At 40.7% G+C, this 22,305-nt stretch overlaps 1 protein-coding gene across 6 annotated transcripts in view; it reads left to right on the forward strand.

The window, feature by feature from the left end:
* The window catches only part of LOC109927162 (6-phosphofructo-2-kinase/fructose-2,6-bisphosphatase 2), a 66,876-nt gene extending 49,241 nt beyond the window's left edge, over positions 1-17,635 (forward strand). For 4 of the 6 annotated variants that reach the window (XM_048611998.1, XM_048611999.1, XM_048611996.1 and 1 more), the window contains 2 exons: positions 14,613-14,668; positions 16,827-17,600. In XM_048611998.1, coding sequence (XP_048467955.1) covers positions 14,613-14,668; positions 16,827-16,959 — 189 coding nt within the window. In that variant the 3' untranslated portion in view covers positions 16,960-17,600. Of the gene's footprint in view, positions 1-14,612; positions 14,669-16,632 lie in introns of all 6 variants that reach the window. The other 2 variants (XM_048611995.1, XM_048611994.1) reach the window with 2 other exon arrangements.
* Positions 17,636-22,305: the final 4,670 nt, after the last annotated feature.

Below are 22,305 nucleotides of genomic sequence, written 5' to 3' on the forward strand. Positions count from 1 at the left end.
TGTAGTCTCAGCTCCACTTAGCCACCCGCACACCATAACTCTTAATTTCTCTACTGTTCAAAAATCTATCTATCTTTGCCTTAAAAACTTTCAACAAGGTAGCCTCTGCTTCACTGGGCAGGCATTTCACAGATTCACAAGCCTTTGGGTAAAGAAGCTCCTCCTCAATTCAGGACTAAATTGGTTCCCCCTTATTTGGAGACTATGCCTCCTAGTTCTAGTTTCAGCCACCAGTAGAAACAACCTCCCTGCACGCACAGTGGCTCAGTGGTTAGCACTGCTGCCTCACAGCACCAGGAACCCAGGTTTGATTCCACCCTTGGGCAACTGTCTATGCGGAGTTTGCACATTCTCCCCGTGTCTGCGTGGGTTTCCTCCGGGGGCTCCGGTTTCTTCCCACAGTACAAAGATGTGCAGGTTAGGTAGATTGGCCATGCTAAATTACCTATAGTATTCACAGATGTGTAGATTAGGTGGGTTATAGGGGAATGGGTCTGGGTGGGATGCTCTGAGGGTCAGTGTGGACTTGTTGGGCCAAAGGGCCTGTTTCCACACTGTAGGGATTCTATGATCTATGATCTAGCTCATCTATCCCCATCATAATTTTATATGTTTCTTAAGATTCCGCCCCCCCCCCATTTTTCTAAATTCCAATTGGTATAGTCCCAGCCTACGCAATCTTTCCTCACAAGCCAACCCTCTCAACTCTTAAATCAACCGAGTGAAGCTCCTCTGTACCCCCTCCAGTGCCAGTGCATCGTTTCTCAAATACTCCAGGTGCACCTTATACAGCTGCAGCATAACCTCCCTGTTTTTAAACTCCATCCCTCTAGCAATGAAGGACAATATTCCATTTGCCTTCTTAGTTACCTGCAGTACCTGCAAACCAACTTTTTGTGTTTCGTGCACAAGGACAGCCAAGTCCCTCTGCACAGCACCATGCTGCAATTTCTCACCATTTAAATAACAATCCATTTTGCTGTTATTTCTACCAAAATAGATGGCCTCACATTTATCAACATTGTAGTCCTTCTGCCAGATGCTTGCCCACTCACTTAAACTATCTATCTACCTCTGCAGACTTCCAGTGTCCTCTGCACACTTTGCTCTACCACTCATCTTAGTGTCATCTACGAACTTTGATACACTGTACTCTGTCCCCAATGCTAAATCATCTTTGTATATATCATGACAGAGACGTCTACTGTAGATGTGTTTGTCCAGGACAGTCTCAAATTTTGAAATATTACTGGTTAAAGAAAAATGAATGAATGATTTTATTGTCACACTACACTTCCATCAACTTATTGAATTTTTGATACAAGTAATAACATAATGACAATGGTAATGAATAGATGAAGCTTAAGTTAAGTGCTTGATAATAGATGAATAAATAAAGTCAGGTAATGTGGAACCAGAGAACAAGTGTAGAATTGCTAACAGAGCAAGCAGAGACCAGAAATAAAGGCCAATCATTCAAAGTAGCAGAAGGTGGGAAACAAAGATTCAATGCTGGCATTACAAATAATTTGGACTTTGGAATCAAGATCACAATCTCAGTTTTTGCATTACAAAATTGCTGGAATGATAGCCAATACTGAGGACTGCATTGAATTACAGGAGGACATTAATAAACTTACAAATAGGCAAATAATTGACGAATTAAGTTAAACAAAGGTAAATGTGAAGTGATACATTTTGTTAATAAGGAGGTCACTTATCATTTGGAAGGTGTAAGTCTGAGTGAAATACAGGAACAAAAGCAATCCCAGTCACTAAACATTGCAGTATAGGTTATCAAAGCTTTGAACAGCAAATTGGTTGATAACAATGTAGAATGGAGTTATGCTGAACTTGTATCACACCCTGATTAAACTACACGGTGGTGCCAGTTTTGATCACCATATTGAGATTATTAATCCAGAAATTCAGCTAATGTTCTGGGGTTCTGGATACAATTCCTGCCATGGCAGTTGGTGAAATTTGAATTCAATAAAAAAAATCTGGAATTAGGAATCTACTGATCACCATGAAACCATTGTCGATTGTCAGGAAAAGCCCATCTGGCTCACTAATGTCCTTCAGGGAAGGAAATCTGCCATCCGAAGGAAATCTGCCATCTTCACCTGGTCTGGTCTTCATGTGACTCCAGACCCATAGCGATATAGTTGACTCTCGACTGCCTTCTGAAATGGCCTAGCAAGGTGATCAGTTGTATCAATTGCTACAAAGTCTCAACAAAGAAATTAAAACCAGATGAATCACTTGGCATCGACCTATCACCATAAATGACCACAGTAAAAATAGCCCTGCCAACCCTGCACAGTCCTCCTTACTAACATCTGCTAGATAGTGCATAAATTGTGAGAGCTGACTCACAGATTAGTCAAAAACCAGCCTGATATAGTCATACAGAATCATACCTTACAGACAAGGTCCCAGACACCACAATCACCAACCGGACAGACCCAGCAGAGGTGGTGGCATAGTAGTATACAGTTGGGAGACTGTTGCCCTGGAAGAGCTCAACATTAACTCTGGAACCCATGAATTCTCATGGTATTAGGTTAAACATGGGTAAGGAAATCTGCTGATTGCTATGTACCATCCTCACTTGCTGATGAATCTGTACTCCTCTGCGTTGAACAGCACTTGGAGAAAGCATTGCGAATGGCATGGGTGCAGAACGTACTCTGAGTGGTAGATTTCAATGTTCATCACCAAGAGTGGTTAAGCAGCAGCACAACTGATCATGCTGGTGAGGTCCGAAAGGACATAGCTGGCCAAGACTGGGTCTGCAGCAGATGGCATGGGAACCAAAAAGAGGGTAAAATATGCTTGACCTCATCCTTACCAATCTGCCAGCTGCAGACACATCTGTCCTTGACATTGTCAATAAAAATGAACACCGCATAATCCTTGTATTGCCTTCACATTGAGAATACCTTCCATTGTATTGTGGGGTACTATCACTTTATTAAATGGGACAGACTTCAAATAGATTTAGCAGCTCAAGACTGGGCTCCATGAGGCACTGTGGCTATCAACTGCAGCAGAATTGTACTCCAGCACAATCTGTAACCTTGTGACCCAGCAGATTTCCCAATCAACCATAACAGTCAAATCGGAGATCAACGTTAGTTCAGTGGAGAGTGCAGTAACTCATCGCCTGACTCCCCAGTGCCTGTCCACCACCTACAAGGCATAAGTCAGGATTGTGATGGAATACTTCCCACTTGCCTGGATAAGTGCTGGTACATCAACAGTCAAGCTTGACACACACCATGCAGAGAAAGCAACCTGCTTGATTAGCACCACAACCACAAGCATCCACTTCCTCTTCCACCAATGTTCAGTAGCAGCAGTGTGTGCTATCTACAGGATGCGCTACAGAAATTCACCAAAGATCCTGAGACAGCACCTTCCAAGCTTAAGACCACTTCCATCTAGAGAGACAAGGGCGGCAGATACGTCAAAATGCAACCACCAGCAAATTTCTGTCCCAGCCACTCACCATCCTGACTCGGTAATATATAACCATTCCTTCACTGTCACTGGGTCAAAATCCTGGAACCACCTTCCTAAAGACATTGGACTGCAGTGGTTTAAGAAGGCACCTGCTTGATTGACATTAGATTCACAAGCATTTACTCCCTCCACCGCACCAGCAGTGTGTACAGTGTGTAAGATGCACTGCACAAGTTCACCAAGGCTCCTTAGATAGCACCTTAGATAACAAACCCACGACCAATCTCATCTAGAAGGACAAGGCCAGCAGATACATGGGAACGCCACCACCTGCACGTAACCCTCCAAGCTAGTCACCATTCTGATTGGGAAGTATATCACTGTTCCTTCAGCACTACTGCATGAAGGTCCTGAAATTTCTTCCCTAGCAGCATTGTGGGTGTACCTACATCAAATGGACTGCAGCAATTTAAGAAGGCAGCTCACCATTAGGACTGTAATGAGGAGGAATCTTATAATTTGGATGGTAGTGGAACTTTGGAATTCTCTCTCTCAGGGCTGTTTAGGCTTAGCAGTTGTGTATGTTCAAGACATAGATTGACTGCCTTCCTGATACTAAAAACATTAAGGGTTATGGGAATAATGTAGGAAAACGATGTTGAAGTAGAAAATCTGTCATGATCAAATTGAATGGTAGAGCAGGCACAAAGTGCTAAATGGCCTATTCTTGCTCCTAGTTCTCACAGTAGATTTACTTGAGGAAAGATGCAAGGAGTCTGGAATGAAGCTGAAACAATTACATGTATGTTTGGCCAGGATAGTGTGTTTCTGTACCGTATATGCGCTGTTATTTCCTCCTTCACTCTGAATTCCCACGCACAAAATTCATGACTTCAGCATTCTGTTAACATCTTTATTATGACCATTCTTTGCTACCATTGTGGAAAATATTAGTGCTCGGCCATTTAGGTCTAAGTAACCTTTTAATGGGTCTTAATTACTGTCAATCAATTTCACTAGGTTTGAAAATTACCTTTTACAAAGTATTGAGTCCCATTCATAGAGTCATAGAGATGTACATCATGGAAATGAACCCTTCAGTTCAACTCATCCATGCCGACTAGTTATCTTCGATAAATCTAGTCCCATTTGCCAGAGTTTGGCCCGTATCCCTCAAACCGTACCTATTCATATACCCATCCAGATGCCTTTTAAATGTCGTAATTGTACCAGCCTCCACCACTTCCTCTGGCAGCTCATTTAATACGTGCACCACTCTTTGTGAAAAAGTTGCCCCATAGGTCCCTTTTAAATCTTTCCTATCTATGCCCTCTAGTTTTAGACTCCCCTACATGGGGAAAAGACCTGACTATTCACACTATTCACCCTATTCATGCCTGTCATGATTTTATAAAACTCTACAAGGTCTTTGACACTCCAGGGAAAATAGCCCCAATCTATTCAGCCTCTTCCTACAGCTCAAACCCTCCAACTCTGGCAAGATTTTTGTAAATATTTTTCTGAGCCCTTTCAAGTTTCACAACATCCTTCCGAAAGCAGGGTGACCAGACTTGAAAGCAGTATTCCAAAAGTCCTGTACAGCTGCAACACTACCTCCCTATTCCTGAATTCAAAGCATACCAAATGCTGCCTTCACTATCCTATCTACCTGCGACTCCACTTTCAAGGGACTATGAACCTGCACTCCAAGGTCTGTTTGTTCAGCAACACTCCTCAGGACCTTACTATTAAGTGTATAAGTACAACCCTGGTTCGCCTTTCCAAAATGTAACACCTCCCATTTATCTAAATTAAACTCCATTTGCCACTCCTTGGTGCATCTGATCAAGATCCCGTTGTACTCTGAGGTAATCTACTTCTCTGTCCACTATACCTCCAATTTTGCTGTCATATGCAAACCTCCTATGTTCACATCCAGACAATTTATATAAATGACAAAAAGCAGTGAACCCAGCACCAATCCTTGTGGCACACCACTGGTCACAGGCCTCTAGTCTGAAAAGTAACCCTCCACCACCACCATCTGTCTTCTACCTTCGAGGTAGTTCTATATCCAAATGGCTATTTCTCCCTGTATTCCATGTGATCTAACCTTGCTAACCGGTCTACCATGAGGAACCTTGTGAACGCCTTACTGAAGTCCATATAGACCACGCCCACCACTCTGCCCTCATCAATCCTCTTTGTTACTTCTTCAAAAAATTCAATCAAGTTAGTGAGACCACGATTTTCCACGCACTAAGACATGTTGAACATCCCTAATCAGTCCTTGTCTTTCCAAATTCATGTAAATCCTGTTCCTAGGTACTCCCTACAACAGCTTGCCCACTACTGATGTCAGGCTCATTGGGCTATAGTTCCTTGGCTTTCCTTACCACCTTTCTTAAATTGTGGCAACACATTAGGCAATCTCCAGTCTTCTGGCACTTCACCTGTGGCCATCGATGATACAAATATCTCAGCAAGGAGATCAGCAATCAATTCTGTAGCTTTCCACAGAGTTCTAGGGTATACCTGGTCAGGTCCCAGGGATTTATTCATCATTATGTGTTTTAAGACGTCCAGAACCACTACCTCTTTAATATGGACGTTTTTCAAGAAGTCACTATCTATTTCCCAACATTCTATATCTTAACTGTCCTTCTTTACTGTAAACACTGATGCAAAATGTTTGATTAGTATCTTCCCCCATCTCTTGCGGTTCTACACATATGCAGCCCTGCTGATCTTTAAGTGGCCCTGTTCTCTCTCTAGTTACCCTTTTGTCCTTAATGTATTTATAAAATCCCTTTTGAGTCTCCTCAACCCTATTTGCTTCCTTCCTAAGTGTACTCCTACTGCCTTTGTATTCTTCTAAGGATTCAAGCAATCTCTGCTGTCTATACTTGACATATGCTTCCTTTTTCTTGACCAAAACCTCAATTTCTCTAGTCATCCAGCATTCCCTACACCTATCAGCCTCGCCCTTCACCCTACCAGGAACATACTGTCCCTGGATTCTGGTTATCTCATTTTTTGAAGGCTTCTCATTTTCTATACATCCCTTTACCTGCAAACATCTGCCCCCAAACAAGTTTTGAAATTTCTTGCCTAATGCTGCCAAAATTCGCCTTCTTCCAATTTAAAACTTTAACTTTTAGATCCAATCTATCCTTTTCCGTCACTATTTTAAATCTAATAGAATTATGATCGCTGGTCCCAAAGTGCTCCCCCACTGACACCTCAGTCACCTGCCCTGCCTTATTTCCCAAGAGTAGGTCAGGTTTTGCACCTTCTCTAGTTGCTACATCCACGTACTGAATCGGAAGATTTTCTGGTACACACTTAACAAATTCCTCTCCATCCAAGTCTTTAACACTATCAAAGTCCCAGTCTATGTTTGAAAAGTTAATATCCCCTACCATAACCACCCTATTATTCTTACAGATAATTGAGATCTCCATACAAATTTGTTTCTCAATTTCAGGCTGACTGTTGCGAGGTCTATAGTAGAACCCCAGTACGGTGATCATCCCTTTCTTATTTCTCAGTTCTACCCAAATAACTTCCCTGGACATATTCCCAGGAATATTCCCTAGGTACAGCTATAATGTTATCCCTAATCAAAAACGCCACTTCCCCTCCTGTTGATCCCCTCCTTTCTGTCCTTCCTATACCATCTGTACCCTGGGACATTAAGCTGCCAGTCCTGTCCATCCCTGAGCCACATCTCTGTAATTTCTGTGATATCCCAGTCCCATGTTCCCAATCATACCTTGAGTTCATCTGCCTTGCCTGTTAGGTCTGTTGCATTGAAATAAATGCAGTTTAATTTATCAGTTCTACCTCGTTCTCTAGTTTATTCCTGCCTGCCCTGACCTTGTGATTTGCTTTTTTTCCCAACTGTACTAGTCTCAGACTGATCTCTTTCCTCACTATCTCCCTGGGTCTTACCCCCTCTTTACTAGTTTAAATGATCCCAAGCAGCTCTCACAAATCTCTCCACCAGCATATTAGTCTGCTTCCAATTCAGGTACAGTCTGTCTTTTTTATACAGATCACTTCTACTCCAGAAGAGATTCCAATAATCCAAAAATGTGAATCCTTCTCCCCTGCACCAGCTCCTCAGCCATGCATTCATCTGCTGCATCCTCCTATTCCTACCCTCACTAGCTCATGGCACTGGGAATAATCCAGATATTACTACCTTCAAGGGCCTCCTTTATAAATTCCTGCCTAACTTCCTATATTCTTTCCTCAGAATATTATCCTTTTTTCTTCCTATGTCATTAGTAACAATGAGTACAACAACCTCCTGCTGGTCTCTCCCGCCTTTGAGAATATTCTGCACCTTCTCCAAGATATCTTTGGTCCTGGCACCGGGGAAACAATACACCATTCTGATTTCTCACTGTCGGCCGCAGAAACGTCTGACTATGCATCTGACTAGAGAGACCGCTATCACAATCGATCGCTTGGAACCTGACATACCCCTCGTTGTATTAGAGCCAGTCTCGGTACCAGAAACATGGCTATTTGTGCTACATTCTCCTGAGAGTTCATCGTACCTACATTTTCCAAAACAGCATACTTGTTTAAGATGGGGACAGCCACAGGAGATTCGTACACTACCTGCCTCCTCTACTACCTTTCCTGGCGGTAACCCATCTACCTGACTGAATGTATCTGTGATTGGTCAGTGGGATGGGAGTGGCGGATAGGTGGGAGAGAAGACAGACAGGTTATGTCAGGTCAAGGAGGCGGGGATGAGAGGGAAAGGTTGGTCATGGGATGAGGCCAGGGAGATTTTTGAAACTGGTAAAATCCACATTTAGGCCATTGGGCTGTAGGCTCCCGAGGCAGAATATGAGGTGGTGCTCCTCCAGTTCGTGGGTGGCATCATTGTGACACTGGAGAAGGCCCAGGATGGATATGTCACCCAGGGAGTTGGAGGAGGAGTTAAAATGTTTCGCGACTGGAAGGTGTTGTAGTTTGTCGCGTACAGAGCGTAGATGTTCCACAAAACGGTCTCCGAATCTCTGCTTGGACTCACCGATGTAGAGGAGGCCACGTCGGGTGCAGCGGATGCAGTAGACCAAGTTGACAGATGTGCAGGTGAACCCATGTCTGATGTAGAAGGTTCTTGCCTTGAATGGAGGTGAGGGCGGATGTGTAGGGGCAGGTGTAGCATTTCCTGCAGTTGCAAGGAAAGGTGCAGGGGGTGGTGGTGTTAGTGGGGAGTGTGGAGTGGACAAGGGAGTGCGGAGAGAGTGGCCCCTACGAAAGCCAGATAGGAGATATAGGGGTATGTCCATCTTGAGCCTCCTCCAGCATCACAATGATGCCACCCACAAACTGAGGGAACAGCACCTCATATTCCGCCTCGGGAGCCTACAGCCCAATGGCCTGAATGTGGATTTTACCAGTTTCAAAATCTCCCCATCCCTGGCCTCCTCCCATGGCCAACGCTTCCTCTCATCTCCGCCTCCCTGACCTGACACAACCTGTCCATCTTCCCTCCCACTTATCCGTCACTCCCACCTCACTGACCAATCCCAACCATTGCCTACATGCACTCACCTATCACCATCCCACCTATCTTCCCCAGCCCCACTCTTACTCTCTATTTATTTCTGAGCTCCCCTCCTCCTCCCCAATTCTGAAGAAGGGTCCCGACCTGAAACATCAGCTTTCTTGCTCCTCTGATGCTGCCTGGCCTGCTGTGTTCCTCCAACTGCACACTTAGTTATCTCTGACTCCAGCATCTGCAGTTCTTACTATCTCATTCTATTTGTATTTTTATTAAAACAGGTGTGGTAAATTGAGAAATCCGTTGGGACTATTATGGAACCCATTCAAAATTAGAAAAATAACAAAGAAGTTGAGGTTATTAAAGTGCACTTTCTTGAGCATTACTGTATGCTTCCACCACCGTTTACATATTTTGTCATGGATCTGATTGTTGTGGTTATGAGTGAGAATGCGTGAGAAAGATAAAACGACATGCAGAATGTGGCACCACCAAATTTAACGTTCAATGAAGTTCTGATCAATTTGAGATATGCACTTATTGACAATTAGTACTGTAGCAATGCACACCCTAGATGATGTAATGTTTCAAAACTGGCAATTTTTCAATCAGCTATCATAAATCAGATAAACTTAAATAGGCATCAGACTTAGGAAAACCTGTACCCCTCAATCTTTTTAAGGTGAATCATGTTATAGTTTACCTGGAAATTAGACACCTAAATAATGTGTCACAGCATATGTTATTACTAATAACTCAATGTCACATATAAATACCAAAAAAATCGAGTTAAACTTAGATGTATGGTAACCTTTGAGATATTTATCTAGAAAGTAGCAAGAATATGAGAAATAAGTTGTTTCAGATTTGTTTTGATTCACTTTATACCCCAGTGGTTATCTGAGAAATGGAAAGGATTTAATCATTCATGGAAGAAGTAGTGTCCAGATTCCAGAGACTAAGTTGGACACTAGGAATATAGGATAGCCAGGGGAGGCAGTGCTGCAATGATAATATCACTTGAGGGGCATTCCAGTACCAGATGGTGAAATTTGAACTTAACACAATTGCAGTAGAGTGATGGTCTCGTGGTGACCATCTAACCAGAAAAACCCATCTGGTTTACTCATGCTCTGTAGGGAAAGACATCTGCCATTTTTACCTGGTCTGGCATACAAGTGATTCCAAACTCTTAGCAACATGGTTGACTCTCAACTGCTGTCTGGGTATTTAGGCATGGGCAGTAAATGCTGGCCTAACCAGCAATGTCTACATTCTAAGAATAAATAAAAAGCTTAAAGTGCACTATAAATAAGCTATGTTTTGGCCAGACATGTAATGTAGACAAAGTGCATCTGTGTGCATTGCAGTAATGAGCATTGTAAAAATAGCCAACACTGTAATCATGCACATTGTTAGTACAATGTCAGATTAATAGTTTGGGTTTATCACAAGGCAGCGATGTAGTTTCTAAGGTTAATATGAACTTGATGGAAGTACAATGTATCATTGGACAGCTTTCAAGTTAATCTTAACTTTTTTGATTATAAAAATGTGACAGTTTTAGTGTATTAGCTACAGTTGATTTTGACATCTTTCATTGTTTTCCTACAAGAATTCCTCATCTAAAGAGCTTTCCCCAGTCCTCTTCCAACTGTAACTGCAGTTGTAATGTCAATTTAGGCAATTTGACAGATTATAAATTTGTTGTCATCAGCCAAAAATACACATTTGATTTGAATTGCGAAACGCTGCGATGAAGAGATCATTACAAATCCTTGCCCCCAAAGTTGAAGCTTTGTCAGTGCACATTAAGTTTGTACCTGAAATTGAGAAATTACTTTAAGATTTCAATATCAAAACTGAGCTAAAATGTAAATATGGATGGAAAAATTCTAAAATCATTTGAGGATATATTGGGAGGTTATTGAAGATCAAGAGACTGACTCTTGACAACTTCCAGCCCAGTTATTTGAAGAAATTAGTTCAAGCAATCACAAGTCCACCTGTGGATATTCCCTCTGGGGAATACCACTAGTCACATCTTACTAATCAGAGCACATTCTCTAACCTGTACGTCCTACCTCACAACCAATTGCCAACCTATGTTACAAGGTTACGTATAGTTCCAGGAACTCTTATTTTCATTAATAATTTATCACTTTGTTAAATAGAACTTTGTTAAATGCCTTCTCTAAGTTCATAAAAACATCATCATTAACAGTATAGCATTCACATTATCGCTTCCTTGGAGGGGGTTAGAAATGGGAAGGGCAAGGCCATCAAGAATGAAATTTTAAAATGAAGGTATTAGTGGACTGGGAATAGGTCAGACAGTTCAGGCAGCGACAGGCAAAGGGATGATGTTAGTGTTACGGGCATTAGAGTTTTGGCATCTAGAATGTAGAATTCTAAGACAGCATTAGTATTCTTGTCTAGAGTGTTTCAGCAGCTGGTGAGTTGAGGTAGGCAATGAGGAGAATGTCGGACTAGGCAGTCTTCTTGAACCACTGCAAAACGTATGGTGTAAGTACACCAAGAGGGCTGTTGGTTCAGGAGTTCTAGGTTTTTTTACAGTGAAGGAACGAGAATAATGTGTCAGGATGGTGTGCGGCTTGGAAAAGAAGTTGCGTGTGGAGTTCGCAAGAACTTGCTTTCCTTGACTTTCTGTTGGGATGGATTGTAGGCAACGTCATTTTCATGGGCCACCGTGGCACATCGGAGCAACTTTGTATGCGTGCAGACACGCAGCTTAGAGGGAACATTGATTGTGGATTTGAAAGGTGCTGTCGAAAAAGCCTTGGCAAGTTGCTGTTGTGTATCCCATAGATGTTATATGCTGTAGCCAAAGTGTGATGGTGACGATGGAACTAATGACCAAGATAGTGGATAAGGTATCAAGCTGCTTGACCTGAAGTCCATGTGGCTTACCATAATTCCCAAAATTTGACGACTTCTTGTAGCCATGGCGCTTATGCGGCTACTCCAGTTAAATTTCTGACCAGTGGTGACTCCATTTCAGAATGTTGATCACGGCAGATTCAGTGATGTTAATGCTACTGTATGTCAATCAAACTTTGATCAGAGGTTCTTTTGTCGATAATTGCTTACCAGCAATGTGGAACAATCCTGAATGTAATCCATGTTTTGTAACATTGGATGTACACCTACATGCAGTACTGATCATTGACTAATAGTGGACAATTGAATTGCTCCTGTAAGTGAGAGGATTATTGTCCGTCAAAGGTCATTCAAAGTTTGTGGAACAAATTCTTAGGTCAAGCCATTGAATTCAATCAAAAATCCAGACTGGAGTGTTACCAGCATTTTCTTTTTGTGTCAGATATTTTGGTATCATGTCTCTCACTTACAGGGCATGTTTGACAGTTGTATTTGTGCCACTTTTAATCCTTTAGATACCCGATGATCTTTTCTAGTTATTAGAGATGTAGTGTCTGCTTATTCTGGAATATCTCAAAGAAATTTGAAGCAAAATCTTGCATGATAAGTACAGCTGTCAATGTGAAGTTGTGAAGAATATTTGACATTAACAAAAACTGAAAGAACTGCGGATGCTGAATATCAGGGACAAAAACAATGTTGCAAGAAAAGCTCAGCAGGTCTGGCAGCATCTCTGAAGGAGAAAACAGAGTTAACGTTTTGGGTCCAGTAACCCTTCCTCAGAACTTTCTCAGTTCTGAGGAAGGGTCACCGGACCCGAAACGTTAACCCTGACATTAACATACCAGTCAGTCATGTCAAAAAAAAACAACCACGGTTCAAGGTTTACTTTGCGTCCACAAGAAGTATTGTTATTTCTTTTGTATTTCAAAGATAATCATAATGTTCATTATCACTATCGCTATATTGATTACTCTTCTTTTCCTGTTTATTGTTCACTAAATTTATCAAGTGGCACAACCTGAACTGTGATAGAATACGTATTTGTTCAGTCACTAAAGCTGTGAAGCATTTCAGTAAGTCAGAGTAAATTTAGCATTGTTCTTTGATAGACTTTGGTCAAGACTTTTGTCTTGCTGTTTTCATCTAGATATTGACCAGTTCAAGGTTTAACACTATATTGTAAGTTTTGTACACTAGGCTGGGTGGCAGTGTGTGCTGTGAGGAGGATGCTAAGAGGCTGCAGGGTGACTTGGATGAGTGGGCATATATTTCACAAATGCAATATAATGTGGATAAATGTGAGGTTATCCACTTTGGTCACAAAAACAGGAAGGCAGATTATTATCTGAATGGTGGCAGTTTAGGAAAAGGTGAGGTGCAACAAGACCTAGGTGTCATGGTGGAACAGTCACTGAAGGTTGTATGCAGGTGCAGCAGGCAGTGAGGAAGGCTAATGGCATGCTGGCCTTCATAGTGAGAGGATTTGAGAATTTGAGTACCGGAGTGAGGATGTCTTGTGCAGTTATACAGGGCCTTGGTAAGGCCACACCTTGAGTGTTGTGTGCAGTTTTGGTCTCCTACTCTGAGAAAGGACATTCTTGCTATTGAGGGAGTCCAGCGAATGTTCACGAGACTAATTCCTGGGATGGCAGGACTGATGTATGAGGAAAGACTGGATCAACTGGGCTTGTACTCGCTGGAATTTAGAAGAATGAGTGGTGTTTTCACAGAAACATGTAAAATCCTGATGGGAACGTTCTTCCTGTAACTAGCCTGTCCAGTCCCAAGGTCGGGGAAGTCCAGAACTAGGGCTCACAGTCTAAGAATAAGGGGTAAGCCATTCAGGACTGAGACGAGGAAGGATTTCTTCACTCAGACTGTTGTGAACCTATGGAATTCTCTGCCTGAGGAAGCTGTTGTAGCCAGTTCATTAGATATATTCAAGAGGGAGCTGGACGTGGCCCATGCAGCTAAAGGGATCAAGGGGTATGGAGAGAGAGCGGGAATGGGATACTGAGCTTGCATAATCAGCCGTGATTATATTGAATGGTGGTGCAGGTTGGCCTACTCCTGCACCTATTTTCTATTTTGTAAGGGCCAGTATGGGTTCTTCTTCATAAGTCACTCTAAGGAAAATATGTAGCATCAGAACCAAAGTGCCTAAAGCCAAACAGGGATTGGCTTGGATGCAAGGGATAATAAAAATTTATATCTATAAATTCCAACATTCAAAGCAGGAAAAGCTATGTAAAAAAAAAACTCTTAAACTTAAATTAACATGTTTCATCACACCAATAGTAACATCACATCATTGTTATCTCCTGCAGGAAACAGTCTTCGAGGACACCTCCTAATAATGTGATTTGAGTAATATGTTAAGCTGTCCGTTGGGTACTTGGATAAATAGATCATCTAGGCAGGCATCCCCCTGCAGTTTGAATAGGTTCTTCGTTAGATTAAAGGATTATTTACTGAAAATGCTTTACTAGGTTTGTTCCATGTTTAGATTTGGTCACTTTCCAAAGAAAAACGAGGTTGTGCTTTTATTACTTAGTTATCCCGAAAAGAAACTTGATCACACAAACAAATATATATTGCTGTAGAATCAATCAAATTTGCTACTGCATTCTTCATAGAGTGAATGAAGCTTTTTAACTTCAAATTTAATCAATATTATGTTATAATCTATTAATTCTTTTCTCTTCTGCAGAATGTTTCGTTAAGTCGCACACGGGAGGAGGCATTGAGTACTGTCCCACATCAGAAGTAAATACAAATTTTCAATGAGTATCTCAACTAGTTATTAAAATAGCATTCATATAGACCCACTGGAATTAATTTACCAAGAATTTAATGAACAACAATCTAAATATCTTTTGGAACTACAGGATTATAATGTAATCTGAGATCTGCTTTTTTGTAGTTTTCTTGATTTTTGCAACCATACAATCTAAAACACAAATCTTAAATCCTGTCAATTACAAGTTAACTCCTATTTCAATTAATAGCCAGAAACTAGCTGACGAAAAGAGGTAATTATGATTGAACCTATTTTCAATCTTGGCATTCTGGTAAACATTGCCCAATGAATAGATGACGTATGGAAAATATTTTCACCATTGGATTGCTTAATTGTGCCATGTGAATTATGAAGTCAGTCTAAAAGTGACGATATTCTTTTACTTCACCCATACCTGACAACATCATGTTTGTCACATTAATAAAATGTTCCATTTTAAAGTTTTTATTCACCTGTATTAGTCAGTGACAGTAATGTGTATAATTTAATATATTTTAATCCTTATTTATTTCCATGTAAATTTTTTAACCTTTTTCTGTGAAACTGATAATGTTTCATTCCCCCTGAGTACAATATTGTGTGTTAAATTAACTTGATTCAAATTCTTGTTTTTTACAAGTCTCACCAAGGTCACTTGATAATCAGGCTCTGTTCTCAAAAGCGTTTGTTTTACTGGTCGTGTAAAATAGCAGCTAAGCCAAATAAAAACCTCACAGAAAATAAAATAGAATTGCTGTACAGCATACTGGGATGGCATACGCTGTCAGATGCCTCATTTTTAAATTAAAATGACACTTCAACACTAATTTGGAACAGTTTCACCAAGGTCAGACTTGGTTATTTTGAAAACAAATATTTCTTCTCAACTGCTGTCTAACTGGCCTTAATCCTGTCTTGCTATTTATAGCATTTTATGTTTGTTATGAGGACAATTTTTTTGATAAAACTAGGTGGGTATTTTGTAGGGTGGTAGAAAAATGATATTTTTTGTTAGCGCTGTTGTCCTGAATAGTTTTGCTTCATTTCTGTTGCATTTATATTCCAAATGTTTTTTTACCAGTAGCTACTATGATAATTTTAATATAACTGGAAAACCATCTAGCAGCATGGAGTTCCAAGAGGGAAGCCACAGTTAACATGATGGAGGCCTCAGTATTTTGTACCAATAGCTGAGTTTAAGCAAAATGACTTGTGGACAGCATAACCACTATTTCAGTTGTGCTCATGTTTTTAACCACTGGCTGGATTGTTAATTGGAAATCAAAGATTTCTCAATGCTCCACTCTCAGTAGGAATTTCAAGATTAGCAAAATACTGATCAGGTATTCATCTTGTTAAGTTTCTTTCCGATCACAAGTGGGTCTTCAAACCTTATTTGTACTACAGTAAAACATGTGAATTTAATTTTAACATGTAAAATGTTATTGTGTCATTTATTTGCAAGTGTCCTTATTGTCAAAGTGACTGTTGCCTGTACTATAAACATTTTCTAATGGAATCTAGAATTCTTTAGTTTGCATTCATAGCAGCAGGGAAACATTTGTATAATTGAGACTGAAGCATGCATGCATTTAATCCCTAAGAAGAGTTTCTCTGCACTATGCATGCTGTGTAAAAAGTTCCCAATTCAACAAAGGCCATTTCTTCACAAAAGCCATTGCACATGTCACTAAACGGGATTCATTGGTTTCAAGAATTTGGGGACTAGAAGGAAATGAGTTTCAAAATAAATCATTGGTGATCCTGACTTTGTTAACTTATCTGATACAGAAGCTTTGGAACCGGGTTAAGTCCTTTCCATGAAAGTGTTTCATGCATTGAACACACCCTATAGTTTCTACTTTAGAGTTTCTGGTTCCAGAATGGCTACTGTACATTTCATCATATTTATTATTTGAATTTCATAATAATTATTTGTTTGTTTATGCAGGAGTTCAATTTATGGAAGAATGCATTTACACAGAGTTCACTGTAATTTGCTTTAACTGCATACAATGGCATTGTTGACAGATGTTAACCTGTCTTAGGTCATCTTACCTACTGTCAGTTCAACATTTTGTAAAGTGATGTACAAATGTGATTGTGCCTCCTACAAAGTAAATGTTTCTCTGTCTTTTGTTCTAGTATATTTTTTAAAGTGGAAATATGTATTGCAGTTGTGAAAAGGAAGCACAAATTAAACCCACTGAGGAGAGAAAGAACAGAGATTAGCCATCAATTAATAGCCGGCAAATTCTTTGTCCCCAAAGCAAAGTGAAAATAGGTCGATGCATCTAGATACTGCAACATTTGTGAGTGTTTTTTGATGCTTTCATCCAGCTATGTAACTAGTGGTATCAAAAGCAAATTGAGTTTACAGAAGTCTGAAGTCTGTTGCTTATATTGCATAGACCGACTTATTTACTGTCAGAAGATAAAGGTCTAAACGCACAATTAGATGCATTGAAATGCACACTGTACAGGTTCCCAGAATAATGTATTGTGTAAACTATAATAAAAGTTGTAAATTCAATATTGGGACATATTTATAAATGTATCTGATAAATCCATCTTTGTAGTTTGAAGTATATAAGGATTATTTTGAGTTCTTAAGTATGTTCAATGGTAGTTTCATTGTCCAACAAGTTTAATTAATTTAACAAGAAAGTTCATCCGAGAGAAATACTATACCACCGTTTTGCATAATGCAGTAGAAAAAAAGTTTATCTTCATTAAACTGTCCATTTTTAATCTAAAATATTTTATCTTTGTACTTTGTTATAATTGGGAGAATTTGTGGGCCATTAGTTAAAATGGAATAATTTATGTCTATGGACAGTTATGTACATGCTTTTCATGCTTTACAAAAAATATTGGTTGATTTCTCCCCATGTGTAATTCTCAAGAAGGGAACATGTACTCATCTCAAAAAAATAAATTCTATCCTTATGAAATAAGCAGTTTCTATCCTTATAAAATAAGCAGTATCTTGACATTCATTTGATTACACATCATTTAGCAACATGTTTTGTACTCTTCTTCCTTTTCAGTCTTTGCTCATTGCTCTATTATGACTATTATCTCCATTGAGATTAAGTTAATTCAATAGAATTTGAAAGTGCTCAAAGAATAAATGCATTCATGAATCAGTAGTATCACAGCAATTGATAGATTTTGTCAGTTTCATTAATTATCAGATATAGTCCATGCATATGCATATCGTAGATTATGAATGTATGAAATTATCTTGAGTTTCCAAATAAATTTGGGTACACAGTGTAAAATAAGCATGGTCCTTGGTTGACATCAGTGATGCAATTTGTTACTGGCTAATCAAGCTATCAAGTAAATGTGTCAGACTAGCAATGGCCTAGTGGTATTGTTGCTAGACTCTCAATCGAGAAAGTCAGCTATTGCCTGGAGACCCAGATTTGAATTTTACCACAGCAGATAGTGGAATTTGAATTCAAATTTTAAAAATCTGGAATTAAAATTGTTGGGAAAAACCCATTTGGCTCACTAATGTCCTTCAGGGAGAGAAATCTGCCATCCTAAGCTGGTCTGGCCTACATGTGACTCCAGACCCATAACAATGCGGCTGACTCTCAACACCCTTTGAAATGGCTGAGAAAATCGTTCAGTTGTGTCAATTGCTTTGATTTCTCAATAAAGAAATGAAACTGGACAGACCACCTAGCATCAACCTAGGCACTGGAAAATTCTGGCAAAAACAGCCTTGTCAACCCTGCAAATTGCTGCTTACTAACATCTGGTGGCTAGTACCAAAAATTGTGTGAGCTGTCTCAGACTGGCCTGACATAGTGATACCCATGGAATCATACATCATAGACAAGGCCCCAGACACCACCACCATCACCATCACATGTTTTGTCCCACCAACAGAACAGATCCAGCAGACGTGGTGATACAGTGGTATCCAGTCAGGACAGAGTTGCCCCAGGAGTCCTCAACTATTAAGTCCAGACCCCATGATGTCTCATGGTTTCAGGATAAACATGGTCAAGGAAACTTCCTGCTGATTACCGCATACTGTCCGCCCTCTGCTGATGAGTCCAAACTCCTCCACATTGAACAACACTTAGAGGAAGCATTGAGGGTGACAAGGATGCAAAATATTCTCTTGAGTGGGGGATTTCAGTGTCCACCACAAAGAGTAGTTCAGTTTCAGCACTACTGATCAAGATGGTTGAATTTTAAAGGGCGTAGCTGCTAGACTGGATCTGTGACAAGTGGTGAGGGAGCCAACAAGAGGAAAAGCATACTTGACCTCATCCTTACCAATCAGAGATAGTAGGAAGGGCAGATGCTGGAGAATCTGAGATAACAAGGTGTAGAGCTGGATGAACACAGCAGGCCAAGCAGCATCAGAGGAGCAGGAAAGCTGATGTTTCGGGCCTACATGCTTGGCCTGCTGTGTTCATCCAGCTCTACACCTTATCTCCTTAGCAATCAGCCGGCTGCAGGTGCAACTGTCCATGACACTATTGACAAGAGTGACCATCTCACAGTCCTTGTAGAGATGAAGTCCAGCCTTCACATTGAAAATACTCTCTATCATGTTGTGTGGCACTATCACTGTGCTAAATGGGACAGACTTTGAGCAGATCTAACAATTCATGAGGCACTGTGGGCCTCAACAGCAGCAGAATTGTACTCCAACACCATCTGCAACCTCATGGCATGGCATATCCCCCACTTATCCAGCCAGGGGATCAACCCTGCTTCAGTGAAGAGTATGGGACAGCATGCCAGGACCAGCACCAGGCATTCCTTAAAATGAGTTACCAACCTGATGAAGCTACCAAACAGCATGAGCAGCAAGTGATAAACAAATCTAAGTGATCCCATATCCGACAAATCCAATCTAAGCTCTGCAATCCTACAACCTCCAGTTGTGAATGGTGGTGGCACCATTAAATTAGAGAACTCACTGTAGGATGAGGCTCCCCAAATATCCCAGGCCTCAATAATGGAAGAGCCCAGCACATTAGTACAAAAGGTAAGGCTGAGGCATTCGCAGCAATCTTCAAACAGAAGCACCAAGTGGATGATCCATCTTGGCCTCCTTTAGTGGTCTCCAGTATCATGGATAGCTTTTTTTAACCAAATTGGTTCACTCCACATGATGTCAAGAAATGGTTGAAGGCACTGGATAGTGGAACAGCTAAGGGCCCTGACAACATTCCCTCAATAGTACTGAAGGTTTGTCTTCCAGAACTTACTACTCCCCTGGCCAAATTTTGCCAACACAGTTACAACATTGACATCTGCCCAACAATGTGGAAAATTGCCCAGGTATGACCTGCCTACACAAAGTAGAACAAATCCAACCCAGCAAATTACCACTCCATCAGTCTACTCTCAATCATCAGTAAAGTAACGGAAGGTGTCATCAAAAGTACTGTCAAGCAGCACCTGTTCAGCAATAACCTGCTCGGTGACATCTAGTTTGAGTTCTCCTAGGGCCAATCAGCTCCTGACCTTGTTACAGCCTTTGCTCAAACAGAGATAAAAGAGCTGAATTCCAGAGGTGAGGTGAGAGTGACAGTCTTTGACAACAAGTCCACATATGACAGAGTGTGGCATCAAGTAGCTTTAGCAAAATCAGAATCAATAAGTATCGGGGGCAAATTCTCTGCTGGTTAGAGTCATACCTGGCACATAGGAAAATAGTTGTGATTGTTGCAGGCCAGTCATCTCAGCTCCAAGACATCTCTGCAGGAATTCTTCAGGGTAGTGTCCTAGGCCCAACCGCCTTACAGCTGCTTAATGAATGACTTCTTCCATCATAAGTTCAGAATTAGGGATGTTTGCTGATAATTGCGCAATATGCAGCATCACTTGCTACTCCTCAGATACTGAAGGCAGTCCATGTTCAAATGTAGCAAGATCTAGACAACATCCAGGCTTGAGCTCACAAGTAGCAAGTAATATTCATGCCACACAAACACCAGGCAATGACCTTCTCCAAAAGAGACAATCTAATCACTGTCCCTTAACATTCATTGATATTACCATCACTGAATTCCCCATTATCAACATCCTTGGGGTTACCATTGACCAGACATTCAACTGGACTCACCACATAAGCACATTGGCTACAAGAACAAGTCAAAGGCTGGGAATACTATGGCAAGTAACTCACTTCCTGACTCCCTAAATCCAGTCCACCATCTACAAGATACAAGTCAGGAGTGTCATGGAATACTCCCCACTTGCCTGGATGGGTGCAACTCCAACAATACTCAAGAAGCTTGACACTCTCCAGAACAAAACGCCCTGCTTGGTTGGCACCACATTTATTCCCATCACCACTGACACTCAGTAACAATAGTGTGTGCTATCTATAAGATGCACTGCAGAAGTTCACCAAAAATCCTTAGACTCAACTCCAGACCCACAACCACTTCCATTTAGGAGGACAAGGGATATGTGGGAACCACTTTCCATCTGCATGTTCTCCTCCAAACAACTCAACATGCTGATTTGGAATATATATAATATTTATACAAATATACCACCGTTCCTTCACTGTTGCTGGATCAAAATCCTGGAATTCTCTCTGTAAGGACATTGTGGGTCAACCTACAACATGTGGGCTGCAGCGGTTCAAGAAAGTAGCTCACCGCCACTTTCTCAAGGGCAACTAGGGACAGACAATAAACGCAGGCCAGCCAGCAACACGCACGTCTTACAAGTGATTAAAACAAAACATAATGTTTAAAGTTATATCAGCCCTGCAACTATGATAATGTTTGGTTGTTTTTCCAGTCAGAAAAATTTTTGAATCTTGTAAATCTGCCTGTCCTAGCATAGATTTTCTCCAGTAACCAACTATAGTCGACTGCAGTCTCCATTTCCTGTGCTGAGTGATTACTTCAGAGTTTGAAATGTGTCATTTAAGAGAATATTTATAAACCAAATCATTTGTACAGTGCTGGGAAATAATTATGACAAAATCCTTGTGAAATTAATGGGGCAGGAAGTTGCTTCTAAGTAGCTTCAAAGGCCTATTAGAGGGAAAGAAAAGTTGCCTGTGTGAAACTATTACTCAATATGAAATATAATATGATATTAAAATAATACAATACACTAGTTAGAGCGGATTCAAATAGCACTGCACACACTTCTATTCAGCTTTGTGCTGGATCTCTCCTCCCCAACGTTCTTCCCCAACCACACCATGAATACAAACCACTAGTTGCGGAAGTCGAACAAATAGCTCCTATTTACAGTTGATTATATGGCACAAATTATTATGAGCAAAGTGAATATTGAGTATTGATGAAAATGACACATTTTGTCGAAGTTTTTTGCACTCGTCAGGATGTCACAAGATTCCTGATTTTAGGGGAAAACTAATATTTCTGTTGCTTCAGGGGAGATGCAAAGAGTTTTCCCCACAAATTGGTATTCTTGCTTTTGTTCTGCTGGGTTCAAAAGCTTTGACAAAGTGTTTTTTCAACAACTCTCAAATCCCTGCCATCCAAAACTATCTGGAGTGAATATTTGTTGTGTACTGTTTAAATAGTCTCTCACATGGGCAATCACATTTTCACCTGCTGGGTGTGGAAGGGTGAGATCATTGTACAATGCATACCAA

Source organism: Rhincodon typus, chromosome 25, assembly GCF_021869965.1.
Source record: "Rhincodon typus isolate 14 chromosome 25, sRhiTyp1.1, whole genome shotgun sequence".
Classification (NCBI taxonomy): domain Eukaryota; kingdom Metazoa; phylum Chordata; class Chondrichthyes; order Orectolobiformes; family Rhincodontidae; genus Rhincodon; species Rhincodon typus.